Source organism: Gadus morhua, unplaced genomic scaffold (genome assembly GCF_902167405.1).
Source record: "Gadus morhua unplaced genomic scaffold, gadMor3.0, whole genome shotgun sequence".
NCBI lineage: Eukaryota > Metazoa > Chordata > Actinopteri > Gadiformes > Gadidae > Gadus > Gadus morhua.
Window position 1 is genome coordinate 448,815 of NW_021964142.1, and position 14,318 is coordinate 463,132.

General features: G+C 41.4%; 1 protein-coding gene across 2 annotated transcripts; it reads left to right on the top strand.

The window, feature by feature from the left end:
* Positions 1 to 179: 179 nt before the first annotated feature.
* On the top strand, positions 180 to 4,910 carry LOC115539073 (uncharacterized). 2 transcript variants are annotated; one of them, XR_003975663.1, is made up of 8 exons: positions 180 to 547; positions 652 to 769; positions 1,006 to 1,123; positions 1,545 to 1,661; positions 1,916 to 2,101; positions 2,323 to 2,475; positions 2,941 to 3,152; positions 3,294 to 4,910. XR_003975663.1 is itself a non-coding variant. In XM_030350275.1 (8 exons), the coding sequence occupies exons 1-7, from the start codon at positions 495 to 497 to the stop codon at positions 3,150 to 3,152; spliced, it is 933 nt and encodes a 310-aa protein (XP_030206135.1). In that variant the 5' UTR covers positions 180 to 494; the 3' UTR covers positions 3,294 to 4,910. The 2 variants fall into 2 exon arrangements, 1 of the variants encoding a protein (XP_030206135.1); XM_030350275.1 differs by having other exon boundaries at positions 180 to 523.
* Positions 4,911 to 14,318: the final 9,408 nt, after the last annotated feature.

The window sequence follows — 14,318 nt, forward strand, 5'->3', positions numbered from 1 at the left end:
CGTAATTTGACAAAATACTTCTGTTGCTAAAATAAACACATCTATCCAACATAGATTTCCTCCCCAACTGCAACTTCTGCCTGCCAACTAAAAAATCAAATTTAGTGAATACATGGCATATACAGTGTTTTATGATACCATTGATTTTATTTGATTTATTTTTGTTTACGTGTCATAGACACAGGGAAGAGGCACGTGTGGGGACTCCCAATGGACAGCAGCACGGGAGACATCAAGAAGGGCATCCAAATTGGATGAAGAGGGCATGGAGGTTGCTGTGTGTCGCCATGGTTTCCTTCTTAAAGGCCTTAACATGTACAGGGGAGAAATATTTGCCTACCCCATGTACCTTCAAAAGGAGCTGATGCCAGCCAAGGCACAATTCTTTGCCATGGATGTGGCTTGCAAATACTGGCCATACCTGGAGAAAGTTGCCAGTGTCCTTCCTGCTCTCCAGGAGCTGACCACCATGAAACCTTTCCTCAGCGTCATGCATGCTCGAGCTCATGCTACCAAGTGTGAGGCATGTTTATTATTTTTTATTATGGTATGTAAATTGTAATGTTTATAATATTAAATTGAAAAAGTTAATGGGTAGACTATATTATGTATATGTTTTGTGTTACCATTCCACTCAACCTTTACTAACAGATTAAATGGAGTGGTAGGAACCAGGAAGGAGCAGGGACAACCGCCGGTGAAGAGGTGGAACAAGTTAACAGCTACCTCTCTCGTTGTGCCCTTACGACAAAATATATGTCGAAAGCAGGTGAACAGAGTGTTTTCCATATTGTTGCATACTTCTTTTCAAAGACTGCATGCCATCAACTCATACTTTGCCTTCAATAGCCCGGTTGGACATGCTCACATTGCATGCAATGTTGTGGAACCAGAAGAAAGGGGATTCCTTACACCAGGCACTTTTTTTGTCCTTTGTTTTTATCATTTGAGCTGTTGTTAATCCTACAGACTTTATCCTGATTACTGTGTTACACTGTTTATCAGACTTGTCAGAGGCTCCTGGATGAGACTGCAATGCTAGCAGAGCTAAAAACCCAGCTACATCTCTCAGATGAAATGGTGTCACAGTGGATCTCAGATGTGATGGAATGGGCAACTGGTGGTAAGCATGACCAGATAACAGAAAATAACACAATACTTATCCACTACTATTTGAATCTTCAGGTTTGATATTAAAGATCAGCCAACAATAGTTGGCTGATAGTTGGCTATTTGTTGACTATTTGTTGACTATTTGAATCTTCAGGTTTGATATTAAAGATCAGCCAACAATAGTTGGCTGATCATTCAGGGCAGTTAAAGTGATCTCTAGGGATTACAAGAGGTGGTGACATCACCTGCCACCAAGACCAGCAAACTGTGTGACATGTTGGGTTTTTTGTATATTCCAGTTTCTCTTCTGGAAGTATACATACCAAGTTGTACAATCAAGTTGGGTTAAGAGGGGTTTATGTGTAACATGAATTCAAACATCGAAACTGTTATGTGTTGTTTTATTTTTAATTGTACTATTATTTCTACAGAGACACGAGATGCATTTGACAACCTGCAAGGCACCACACACACAGGGCTTCAGCGGTCCATTGAGGGGCTCTACCTCAGTGTGAGGCAGCGGAAGCTAAATCTGTACCGTCAGAATGGTATTACTACTGTATAATATACACAAAAACAAATACATGGAATTAGTACACAATGTAGAAGCAATTACGCCAATTACAGCTCAATCATTACATTCTCTTCTGTTTGATTGTAACTGATTATTATCTAGATTGTCATTATTACATTCATCAGTCACTCACTGCAGCTTCACTTTCACTTTTTGAGTGCAATGTATTTTTTGCTTGACAAACAGTTCTGTCAAGAGCCTTCACCCATCTACTTCATGTCATTCTAGACAGCAACAAGCTTCGCCACCGGCTTCGGAGGAAGCTGGCAGAAGAGAAAAAGCTCCTTTTTCAGGAGATACAAAAGCACAACAAGCTTGACTCTGCAGCCAACATCGATGCAGCTGTGGTGGAGCACTCCCTGAGTGGAGAGAGCACTGTGTCCCCAATATGGCCTTGGGAGGTTCATGACAGCGGTATGTCAGTTTTTAGAAGATTTTTGTTAAGCTGTATACGGTATACTGCAATAAGTGTGCAAAAAATATTGAGTTGTTTAATATTCATGTCGTTTCTATTTGTATTTTAAGTTTTCTACTTTTTGTATAAAATTGATAAAAGAGTACAATTGTGGTCGATACATTTATGTTTATATGCAACATTGAGTATTGTATTCATAAAACTGTAATTGACTTTTTAGCAAACATTGGAACCAAGAAACGGCTTCATGACCAAGTCATGACAACAAAGCGACTGCAGGAGGAAAAAAACATTCTGGTGATGGAGATGGCACAACACTGCACATGGTTGCAGAACCTGGCATTGGTTCTCAAAAACAAGGTGGCTGAGTCGGGTAAGTTGACGCAAAACATAGCTGTCCATGACCAACTCACTTTCAATCACAAACCTAATAGAGTACAACAATCATTGTTTGCAGTGATGGTCATTTAATTGTACATAGTAAAATGGTGATTTACGTTGTTTGCTATGGTAACAAGTCAGTGGGGTTGTAAAGTGTGTCACTTTTGCCAAATGTGGAGATATTTAGCACTGTGGCTATAGCCTGAAATCAGAAGTCAACCAAATAATTGTGAACATTGGAATATGTGGCTAATGTGTCACACAGGGTTAGCATAAAAGCTTGTGCTTACTATTATCTCAATCTGAAGCCTGCTTGGTATCATGGCAACTATTCACATATGGTATTTAGATTTGGACAGGAGAGAGCTTTCTCCTCTATTGAAGTTACAGTATGTGGACTCATGAAGCAATTTTACTATGTAGAAGGTCTGTAATGTAATCTCATGTATATTTTGAGGTGGAGAGTCTGGAGACAAAGGAGCTGAAGGACTTTGCAGTCTCTTGAGGAGAAGAAACACAGAGGTGTCAGAGGGGTTGCAAGTGGTCCTGCAAAAATACAAGACTGCTTTAGGTCCTGAGGCCTCTGTCATTCAAAATATTGAAGAGGAAGACCAAAGTGTCCACAGCAGTCCAGACACCAGTGAGGATGAAGAGGAAAGCATAATTTAGGTGAAGTGTGTGCGTGCACGTTCACATAACTACACAGATTAGTGTTACTCTTTAAAGATTATTTATGTATTTATTTATGCTTTTTCATTCTAAAACAGCTCAACTTTAGCTTTTGATCTTACCTCTTGTTTTTTCCCCCAGATTGAAGCTGCACTGAGGATGGACTAAGGAAATGGACTTGCCTAGAAAGCACTAATGTGATAAAACATGCATTCGGGCGTCTTATATTATTTCACACGCATAGATATTAACTTGGCACTATGGGGGAGGGAACCAAGGAAGGCAGGCTTTCCTATGATTGGCCGTTCTGAAGCGCGATATTTGATTGACAGCCCTCCTCAGCCCGAATTCAGCCAAGGGTTTCTTACTTGAAGGGACCTTCGCCCAGACGTGATTGTCTTCTGAGTTTCAGCCATTGACTACAATACAGAATGAATGAGAGGAGGGCTGAGGAAGGCTCTCAATCAAATATCGTGCTTCAGAAACAGCCAATCACAGGAAAGCACGCCCTGCCTTGATTCCCTCCCACATAGTGCCAAAATTAAATTTGAGCGAGAGAGCATAACATCATTCGCGAGAGGCTGTTTTGTATGACCAAAGTTATTCCCCCCTCTCGCTTGCAACGAGGTAATGCTCTCGAGGATCTTTTTTCCTGGCTCGGGGAGCTGCGCTCTGAGTGCGGACGTGCGCACAGATAATTTGGGCGCTCGCAGTTAACCTCTACGTGTATGAAATAATATAATACGCCCGAATGCATGTTTTATCCCATTAGTGCTTTATGGCACTAATGTGTCGCCATACTCAACCGCTTATCCTGGCAACTTCACACCTGACACTGCACCCTTGGGTCTTCTGCAATACACCCACCAAGTGTAAAATAAATCAGATGAACACTACTAACTGCTTCCTGTCAACTGACAGCAGTCAGCTGACCGTCATTACATCGCTGTAGCACGTGAACATTCATTGGTGCCATACTTGACAGCTCTCCACACAGTTACATAGCATTGTGGTGAATGTTCAGACCACTGTTTCATCTCTCCCCTTCCAGCGTCACAGATTATCAATCTTGGTGATGGAGGCACTAGCATTTTGGTGTGTTATTTAGTTAATGTGTGTAAAAGATGACTTCCTCAAATGTCTTGTTTTGTTCGGAATTCAAAGATATTCAGTTGACAGAATATATAGAAGTATAAAGAAACCAGAAAATATTACATTTGAGAATCTGGAATCTGATCATTTTGAATTTTTTTATTTTTCAAAAAATGAAAAAGTGATTAATCGTTCATCCAAACAGTTGGTTATTAATTAAAATCAAATAGTTGCATGTCATGTAAAATGTAAATCAAGGAGAACGACCATTTTGATTGATAGGGTGGCGTGACTAAGTATGTATACATATAATATGTATGTAATATGCATTAGACTGTATGTAACAAAGAGACAGTTGTATAGTTAATATAGGTACGTACAGTATAACTGGATTACATGTTCTGTTGTCAGTGCTTATGTAAAGCTAACCCTACAGTCCATTTTTAAGAAATACAGCCCAAATTGTTTGTGTGTTGGACAGATCCATTTGGTGCATTTTCTCCAGTATTGTTGCAAAAGATGAATACATTATTGCCAAAAATGACCATTTTTTGTTTTACTTTTCCATCATGTTTAGAAACATCATGTGACAGTTTTGTGTTTTATAAAAAAAGATAGCCTATCAAGAGAAAATATGGGAAACAAACATAAATAATGCATAATTAATTATATTTTGAATTGAGTTAAATTTAACATCACATACATTATTATTTATGTGGATTACATCAATTAACTGATCTCCTTGTGATATATTTCACCCAAATCATCTATATGCAGAATAATGTAGCCTATGTTTTACTTGTAGATTTTTGATTCAGTAAAGATTCATTTTCCTAAACTTAATTACAACCCTCCTCTTGGTGTAAGAACTACAAGTATCCCTTCTAACTTGTATGGTTCCTAAAATTTCAAAGGAACGATTGTAATGGGCATTGTATTTTTAAATACATTGTATTCCCCATGATTAGAAGTTTGCAGGATTAAACTGGATGATAACATTGTAATTAATAACATTACAATGTTACATATAAATGTAGTATTGTTCAGTACTATATTGGGTATATATTATGTTCTATGATACTTAAATACTAAACCTAAATTGTCATGTTAATATCAAATTGAAGTTGGGGTTGACTGACGTCTTGAAAACCTTGGGGGGTGTTCACTAGCCAGTAAGGCTATTGCTAGTTATCTGCGACTGCTGTCGATTATTAATCCATCCTACTGCAGGTATACTGAACTAAATGGTTTTGTTTGGAAGCCACACCATATTAAAACCAAATTATAAATCACATTTACACTTTATAGCAGGAAAATAGATCGAAGGATGAGGTCTGAAAGATATGTTTTGAAACGTTGCTTAATACGTTACGCCATTGAACACACACCTTTCTGTCGGCGAGATAGAGCAGCAGGAAAAACATAAAAAAAGCACTCATAAATGTATATATATTACCTTTTTCATAAAATATATCTACTCACGATATAAACATATACGTTATGGTCATACTTTTAAGAACTGTTACTGTTAAGAATTGGAGTGGATATATGATTTCGGAACCCTAATGTCAACATATTAACCCTAAACCGGAAGGAGGATACCAGAACTACAATTTGTCCCGAGTTATAGTGTGCTGTGTCATAGCTATTGTAGTTCCAATTAATTATCTCTAATATGTAAAACTGGGATCACGAACGTTGCAAGCTCATTCTATGTTTTTAAGGGTGGGAAGCACGCCTGTTTGGTCTGATTTTAACTTTCTTATTGGTAAGAGGGTGTAATCATGTTTTTTATAGGTTTTGACCCTACTCTATTGGTCTGCTGTCGAGTATGATAGTACATGTGCAGAACTTTCCAAAACAGTTGACCCCATGTCTGTAGCATATTTTGTTGTTGAACTACAAGCCTTCAAAAGTGTCACAGGTACAAGGTTCAAAGGGCACACCTGAGGAGCAGGAACCGCCCACAAATCTCAAATTGACATATGTTGCTCCCTAGGTCAAGACCTTTCCAACGATGTCTTCACTGTTGTCCTATGCCAATTTTTGATTTTCTTGTTGGTAGACTACACATCATGGCTGTTTGCCGTATACATTCAGAGACCTCTTTGAGGGCCAAGCTGGAAACAATCACTCAAAATCTTTTGACGGGTATTTTGTGGCCAGATTTATTTAACATATTGATTATAGGATTATACGCAGTCATACTATTCAATGTGGACCAGTTTCAAGTTTATTTTCAACACAGTCTCAATCCCTACTCGTCAAATGTGTGACGCATGGCCAAGGATCCCTGGCGTCAATTTGCGACGAAAAATGGGTACCTTTTTCGTCGTTTTTCAACGCCTGATAGACAGTCATGCTAATCCCTCACCGTCGGATATAGACGAAAGGAAATCAATGTCTATCAACGGTAATGCCGTCAGGTTATGCAAATATTGTCGATTGATTTGTTTGACAGATTCACCATTAAACGTGTTTCTGGTGACATTTCTAGTGAGAAATTTACTTTTTCCTTGAATAATCTTCAGTCAGTGAATGTGTATGATCTTTATTAATATTTATTATCTGAATGGGAAATGCAATATTTTAGGATCGATTCACCGTTAAACGTGTTTCTAATAACATTTCTAGCGAGAAATACACTTTTTACTTTCATAATCTTCAGTCAGTGATTGTGTCTGATCTTTAGTTTTATAGTTATTAGGAAGATTTAATCGTCTCGCTCGCATGTCTCAACGACGTCAGGCTGCTAGGGACGCTGCTTTCGCTAAACTAGCAGATCACGTGTTTCCTGCGTTTGTGTTATTAAACTGTTACTTTATGTAACTTTTAATGATATTGTAATAACCACAGGCGAGGTATTGAGCGAAGTAAGCTTGATAGCAGGTTTATTGGAGTCCACAATCGGACAGGCAGGCACAGCTCCACCGGAAAACTACAACAACCAAAACTCCCCCCCGGAAGGAAACCCCCGGAACCCCCTCTCAGAAGGCCCGCCCCTTATTCCCAAACCCTCTGACGTGAAACACGTTTATTTGTGAGAGCCAACATGGAGCCAACCCAGTCGCCAAAAGCATATGTTGACATTGTACGTTTTCGTGAACACTGGATTACGTCGCGTGTTAGCACACATACACACACACACACACGCACGCACGCGCCCACACACACACACACACACACACACACACACACACACACACACACACACACACACACACACACACACACACACACACACAATGCATTTCGCTGCTAAAACAACAACTTGGGCTGCTTCTAGGACATTTTGGGTGGATTTTGAACGGTATGTGGGCAGGACGTTTTTTGTAAAAACCACGCGGCAAAGGAGCTGCCGTGTGTTGTTTTTGTCGGGTCCGATGGTTAAAAAATAGACAGATATTCCACGGTATCCTTAAAAGGCAGCTTGGATGTTTTTATTTTCTGCAGTTTCGACATCTTCTATAACCTATTTTTGAAAGCAAAACACCAAGCTCAATGATTGAACGAGGCAGGGTTATTTGAAACAATTTATTAAATATATATTTGTGTGAGGTCATTCCTTCTCCTGAGTTTGCTTCCTATTTATGTCTACTGTACAACCCTACTGTCCACAAGCATCACCCCCCCCCCCCCCCCCCCCCCCCCCCCCCCTCCCCATATGGATTTGGAGAATTGTTGCCACGTCCCAGTGGTGGAGGTATCATATATATGAAGAGGGCATTCAATTATACTACAATGATCAATTAGGAGGCCGAAGCCCTAAAGGAAATGATGCAATAGGTGACTGGGTCGACAACATTTAAGTAAACGCATACGCTTCAACCTGTGGCTCTAGCCCTACAGGAAATGACTCAATGTACACCTCCATCCCACAAAAAATGGGGACTAGAAACTAACCTCTGTCTTATGTACATTTACTGTACTGTTGGAGGTCACGCCCCTTTTCCGACCTTTTCGAGCTGGCTAGGGAGGCTAAAATGTTTACACACATTTCCCGGGGCCCCGAGAACGACATATCCGAGATTTGGAGTTCTAGCCCTTGGAGAAAAAAAGTTTTCCCAAATGGAGTGTCATTTGGACAAAGCCCCTCAGAAGTGTAGCCTGCAAGACCTAATGGTTCAGAATGTGGTGGAAAAACAGTTTTTGAGATAGGAAGGTCCTACCGCCCTGAAATTTTAATACCTTATTCTAGGGCCTAACTGGGACCTCCGCACCGAAACTTGGCCCGGTCGGACCCCGAGGGCAGGAAGGGGGGGCCCTTCCTGCCCGAAACTTGGCCCGGTCAGAGGGCCCCCCCTTCCTGCCCTCGGGGTCCGACCGGGGCGGTAGGACCTTCCTATCTCAAAAACTGTTTTTCCACCACATTCTGAACCATTAGGTCTTGCAGGCTACACTTCTGAGGGGCTTTGTCCAAATGACACTCCATTTGGGAAAACTTTTTTTCTCTAAGGGCTAGAACTCCAAATCTCGGATATGTCGTTCACAGGGCCCCGGGAAATGTGTGTAAACATTTTAGCATCCCTAGCTATCTCGAAAAGGTCGGCAAAGGGGCGTGACCTCCAACAGTACAGTAAATGTACATAAGACAGAGGTTAGTTTCTAGTCCCCATTTTTTGTGGGATGGAGGTGTACATTTGTGGCTAAAGGTGTGTAGACACAGCTGGCCTGTGGCCACGTTTTTGAAGTCGGGGGTCAAAAGGAGCCGGCAGCACGCCGCTTACGAGATAACAAAAAGTTGATGTGTGTTTCTCTCATAACTTTTTGTCATTATTAAAGAGAGGCCTGATTCTCAGATATGCATGTTGGATGGCTAGGGTGTAGGTCTGGGAAGAACTTCAGGCCAAAATCTTGCAAGTGAGCTGCTGGGTGCGTTGCAACGAGATGGAGCACTTGCTGAGTCATTTCCTGTAGTGCTGGAGCCACAGGTTGAAGTGTATGCGTCCTTTGAGACCCCCTTTGATATATAAGAGACCCTATACAGCTTACTTAAATGTTGTAGACTCAGTCACCTATTGCATCACTTCCTTTAGGGCTTCGGCCTCCTTATTGATCATTGTAGTATAATTGAATGCCCTCTTTCATATATATATGATACCTCCACCACTGGGACGTGGCAACAATTCTCCAAATCCATATGGGGAGGGGGGGATGCTTGTGGACAGTAGGGGTTTACCCTAGACATAAATAGGAAGTAAAATCAGAAGGAATGACCTCTCACAAATATTTATTGAATAAATTGTTTCAAATAACCCTCCCTCGTTAAATCAATGAGCTTGGTGTTTTGCTTTCAAAAATTAGTGATAGAAGAAGTCTAAACTGCAGAAAATAAACACATCCAAGCTGCCTTTTAAGGATACCTTGGAATATCTGTCTATTTTTCAACCATCGGACCCTAGTTTACGACAAAAACAACCCAATTGACGGCAGCTCCTTTGCCGCGTGGTTTTTAGAACCACGAGTATTAGGCCCCGTCCACACGAAGCCGATTTCATGGCGAAACCGCAAAGGTCTTGTACGGTTCGGCCTTCCGTCCACACGAAGCCGGCGAATCCGCTGACCGAAACCGCAAACTTCTGAAACCACCCTCGGAGGTGGTTTCAAATCTATCCGGTTTCGTTTTGGTTTCGTGTGGACGCCTGAAACCGACTGAAACCGCAAACCATGACGTCATCGCCCCACCCCTCGACCTCCTAGCCAATGGCTCTTAAGCCCGCGGAGTCTCAGAAATCACAACAAAAAAGATGATGGCGGACTACAAGCTTGTAATCGTTCTGCAGCATATCATGTCCCTTGTTGGGTTGCTAAGCCATTATTTATTGAGAATCTAGTTCGCCATCGTAGAAGAGCTGTTTGTTTGTGTTGTTAGTGGTTCGGGGGGCAGCCTTTATGCGCATGCTCGCCTCTTCTTCTTCTGGATTTGTGTACCAGAAGCAGCGCCCCTTATGGGCCTGGAATGTTTACTACAGCGTTTCTACAGATCTATCCGGTTTTGCTTGGCTTCGTCTTTACGGAGATACTTCGAAACCGGATAGATCGAAACCGTAACGGTTTCGCCCGTTTCGGCTTCGTGTGGACGGGGCCTTAGAGGGGGCGGTCGATAGCCACCACCATAGCAACCATGACGGTCAAGTGACTGGATTCAGACCCGTTGAAAAAAATAGAATACCTCCCTACACACTCAGTAGTAGCTTAATGATATTTAAATTATTATGACCATGAAGTCTTTATTTGCATGGGTTTACATTTCGTTGTATAGCATGGAAAAATCGGAGAAACACTCCCATTCAGAATGCATTGGTTTACACTTCGTTCTTTGGAGCACGGTTATTTTTATTTATTTATTTATTTTCCGTTTTTGAGGAGTTGAGGGTTTTTCTGCAATAATCCAAAATCCAATGGAAAACCCGTTGGCTTTTTGTCAAGGGAACCGAGGGCGACGCTCACTTCCGGGTTTGCCAACATGCATCATCCCTCTCCACCACTCTATACTGTAAAAACACATGTTCAAGTTGAATGATAATGCATGAAGTTATTCTTTATTCTGCCATAGTAACACGGTAAATAAATGGCAAAAATAGGCTGAGAACGAATTCGTATTTACGATATTGTAGCGACCCTGGGACAGTTAAATAGTTTGTGTGTTATGTGTTGCATTGTATTTCGTTGTCCGTTATGCCAGTTGTTCTGTGTGCATGCATTGTAAGGTTCTTCTTGACAATCAGTGTGGGGGCGAATCATTATGTCAGCTGGGGGAGGGCCTTGGAAGAACACGAGGGTGGGGGCCTGCACGTGAGCGAGACCGTGTTCGGGGTTGCCGGGGTGACCGGGGTTTGTTTTGGGTGGGATTTCTGCCGTTGGTTACGGGTTTCAGTGACCTGGTTTTGGTTCATTCAAAGTTCCTTCAATTACTAATGACTCGACATCGTTATGTCACCGGCGAGGTCATCACAATATTTTCAATAAAACGTAATCACGGACCAAATACGTTTTTTAGACAAACGTAATTGAGAATGCCGAATAGTTCTCTGGGAACGTAATTTTGATGAGAAAGGGTTGCTCTGTCAGTTGTCAAAAAAAGCGCACGGACGTGGCCTCTATAGCAACGACCTCAGCTACCCAACACTGATCAAAAAAACGATTGTTTCTCTCAATCAAAACACAAAACAGGACAACTGATGCCCATAAACTTAACCCATTCATGTTTTGTATTTAACAAGGACACGTTGGTGTAGTTGTGTTGAGGAATGTCACAGATTTCACTGTAAAATCGCCGTTAATGTGCAGACATCGGGTCTTCCGTTAGCCAATGGGATGAATGAATGCTCATAGCTTTATACATTGCCGTGGAGTGATTACATTGCAATGAGTGGAAAACCCCCTGCGTCGAAAAAAGAAGCACATGGTCCTGCGTTAGCCAATGGGATGAATGCTCATAGCGTCTCTATGTGCAGCCATCGGCTCCCCCGTGAAGTTGTTACATTGTAAGGAGTTGAAAACCCCATGCGTCGAAAAAAGAAGCGCAAGGGTACCCTTTTGCGTCAGAAACTGAAGCCAAAGTCACTGACCGTTCGTCAGAAATCGACGTCGAATTTTCAGTTTTCTTTGTGTGACCCTTGCTACTTAGTATAGACAACGCCAGCCCCTGTATGTCCAGAGGCACCCCAACCCAAGAAATCTTCCTCCCCGCTGGTATCGAAGGATTGTATCGGCACAGGTGATATAGTACAAAATTATTTATTTCTTGGTTCTTTTGGTTTTAAAAGTAAAGCCCACAGGCACACAGGATGATAAGGGAAGTATAAGACATGCACAATTTGATAGTTGACAGAACAGGGGACCACTAGCCTCACAATAATAGAACTGTAGCATATGGTCAAAGCAAATCACAGCACTCATAAAATAAAGAAAAGAAAGTAACAAACCAAACATAAAGCACGCAAAGCAAAACACTCCAAAACAGTATTACTCTACAAACCAAAACACAAGGGACCACAAATACAGCCTGTCGAATAAAGAGACCAGAGCCTAACTGCCCATCCCACCCAATTGTACTTGCCCAATAAATAACCCCACCTTATCCCTATATTCTCCTACGGACACGGTCCTTCACACGCACCAACCCGCCGGTATGCGGCCACAGTCACTCACGCGCACCAACACATTCCCACTCGCCGGTATGCGCACGCGCACACACGTAAACTATAGAGAGGGAGAGAAGAAAACAGTGGCCACACGCTGGAGCTGGAGTCAAGGGTCGGTACGTGTCTGCCATTCCCCCTTATCCCCGCTGCACGCCCGCCGATCGCTCTGATTCCCCGGCTGCAGCAAACGTCTCCGATCCCCCAGCTGCGGCCAACGCCTGTCACAGGCTGCGAGGATCAATACACGCAGACACCACTGATCACATTGTCAATCCAGCCATGCAAGAATGATTTGGGGATAGGGTGAAGACACTACATTACCTTGAGTCACGATGTAGTTTAAATTAAGACAGACACCCGACGTCGCTCTACAGCCCCAGCGTTCTGAGTTCCCTGCTCTCGAAAGCCCCAAAGAGATCCCACGTCATGGAAGCCCAGGTGTATTTATAGACATCCTAATTACATCCCATCAGTGCCCAATTGTCAAACACGTATTGCTTCCTCCCCTACTTTACCGTGTTTTCACCTTTCTGGTCACTCTGCTCACATTTGCATGAAAAATTATCCTTTAAATCCACAAACACATATAAATTACACATATGTGTAATCCAGGGCATATAAAGACTGGGACCAGAAAATAATTATTTTCTCTCCATTGACACCCATTCATATTTTTCGATCTCATAGGTCCCATGAGCTCTACCGGAAGGGGCGTGACTTCGCCACTCTATAGGCCTACTGTAAAAACACATGTTCAAGTTGAATGATAATGCATGAATCTATTGCTATTCATGACAATTATTTTGGCCATGGTGGATCCAGATCTGTGGATCCAGTTTAATTCATTTTTTCGTCCCAGCCTTTATACCATAGATACTATAAGGTCTATAGCATGTAACCGCCTTTTCTGAGAACAGTTTAACGTAACAGTAAGCTGACAACAATAAGGTGTACTTTGACATTCAATATCACTAAATTTTTCTGCACGCCTTCATTTTCTCCAGGCTTGGAGTCATGTATTGTATTCAACCTAAGAAACTCTTTCTTGTCCAGAAGCCTTTCTTCGTTTCTTTTTGTGTCAGTGTTGCTTTGGTTGTGTTGGTCAGGTCAGATCACTGTAGATATTTGCTCTGACCTTTCTCAGGCCAGGGAACAGTCAATCATGCTACCATATCAATGTATCCTAACATACAAATACTGATGGACAAATCAAGATGGGCCTATCGAGGCAAATACTCATTAAGTAAACTGAGGGCAGTCAGACAATTTCTGTTATGTATTAGGAAAATAATTATTGGATTGGATCAAAAGCTACTAATTGTACAACTCCGTAGAGCAGTATGTACTGTATATTCCATCAATCACATTTCAGAAATGCTGATACTTACATTTAGTTCTCTGTATAAAGACATTGGCAAACCTGAATGAAGTGTACCACTGCTGTGGATGAAACTAGTGGCCCTTTGCATGAAGCAATGACATAATCATTAGCAACATTCACATAATGTGTTATATAAAAAAAATATTTATATTTTTAAAAAGCTAAAACAAATAATAATCTACCACAAATATGTAGTCCACTTTGATGTATATAAAATGTAAACATATACACTGTAGTACAGTATACGGTATGATCTGGGTGAAAGAAATAACGGATGTTGATTCATTAAAGTAATCCACCTGAGAAAGTGAAACAATGCAATGTGATTGCAAGTAAATTATAAAAGGTAAATTGCAAGTATAATCATGCTGTATTTATGGTTATTTTACTCGTATTCGTTAGCTTTTACCTTTCATCAACTAACACTATCACATTTTGTTTTTAAATAAGATGATGCATGGAGAAGTAAAACCAAAAATGTTAATCTTTTTTTAAGTAAAGACGTGACCCAGGATCTCAGTCCGGACTCGGGAAAAGCCGACGTCC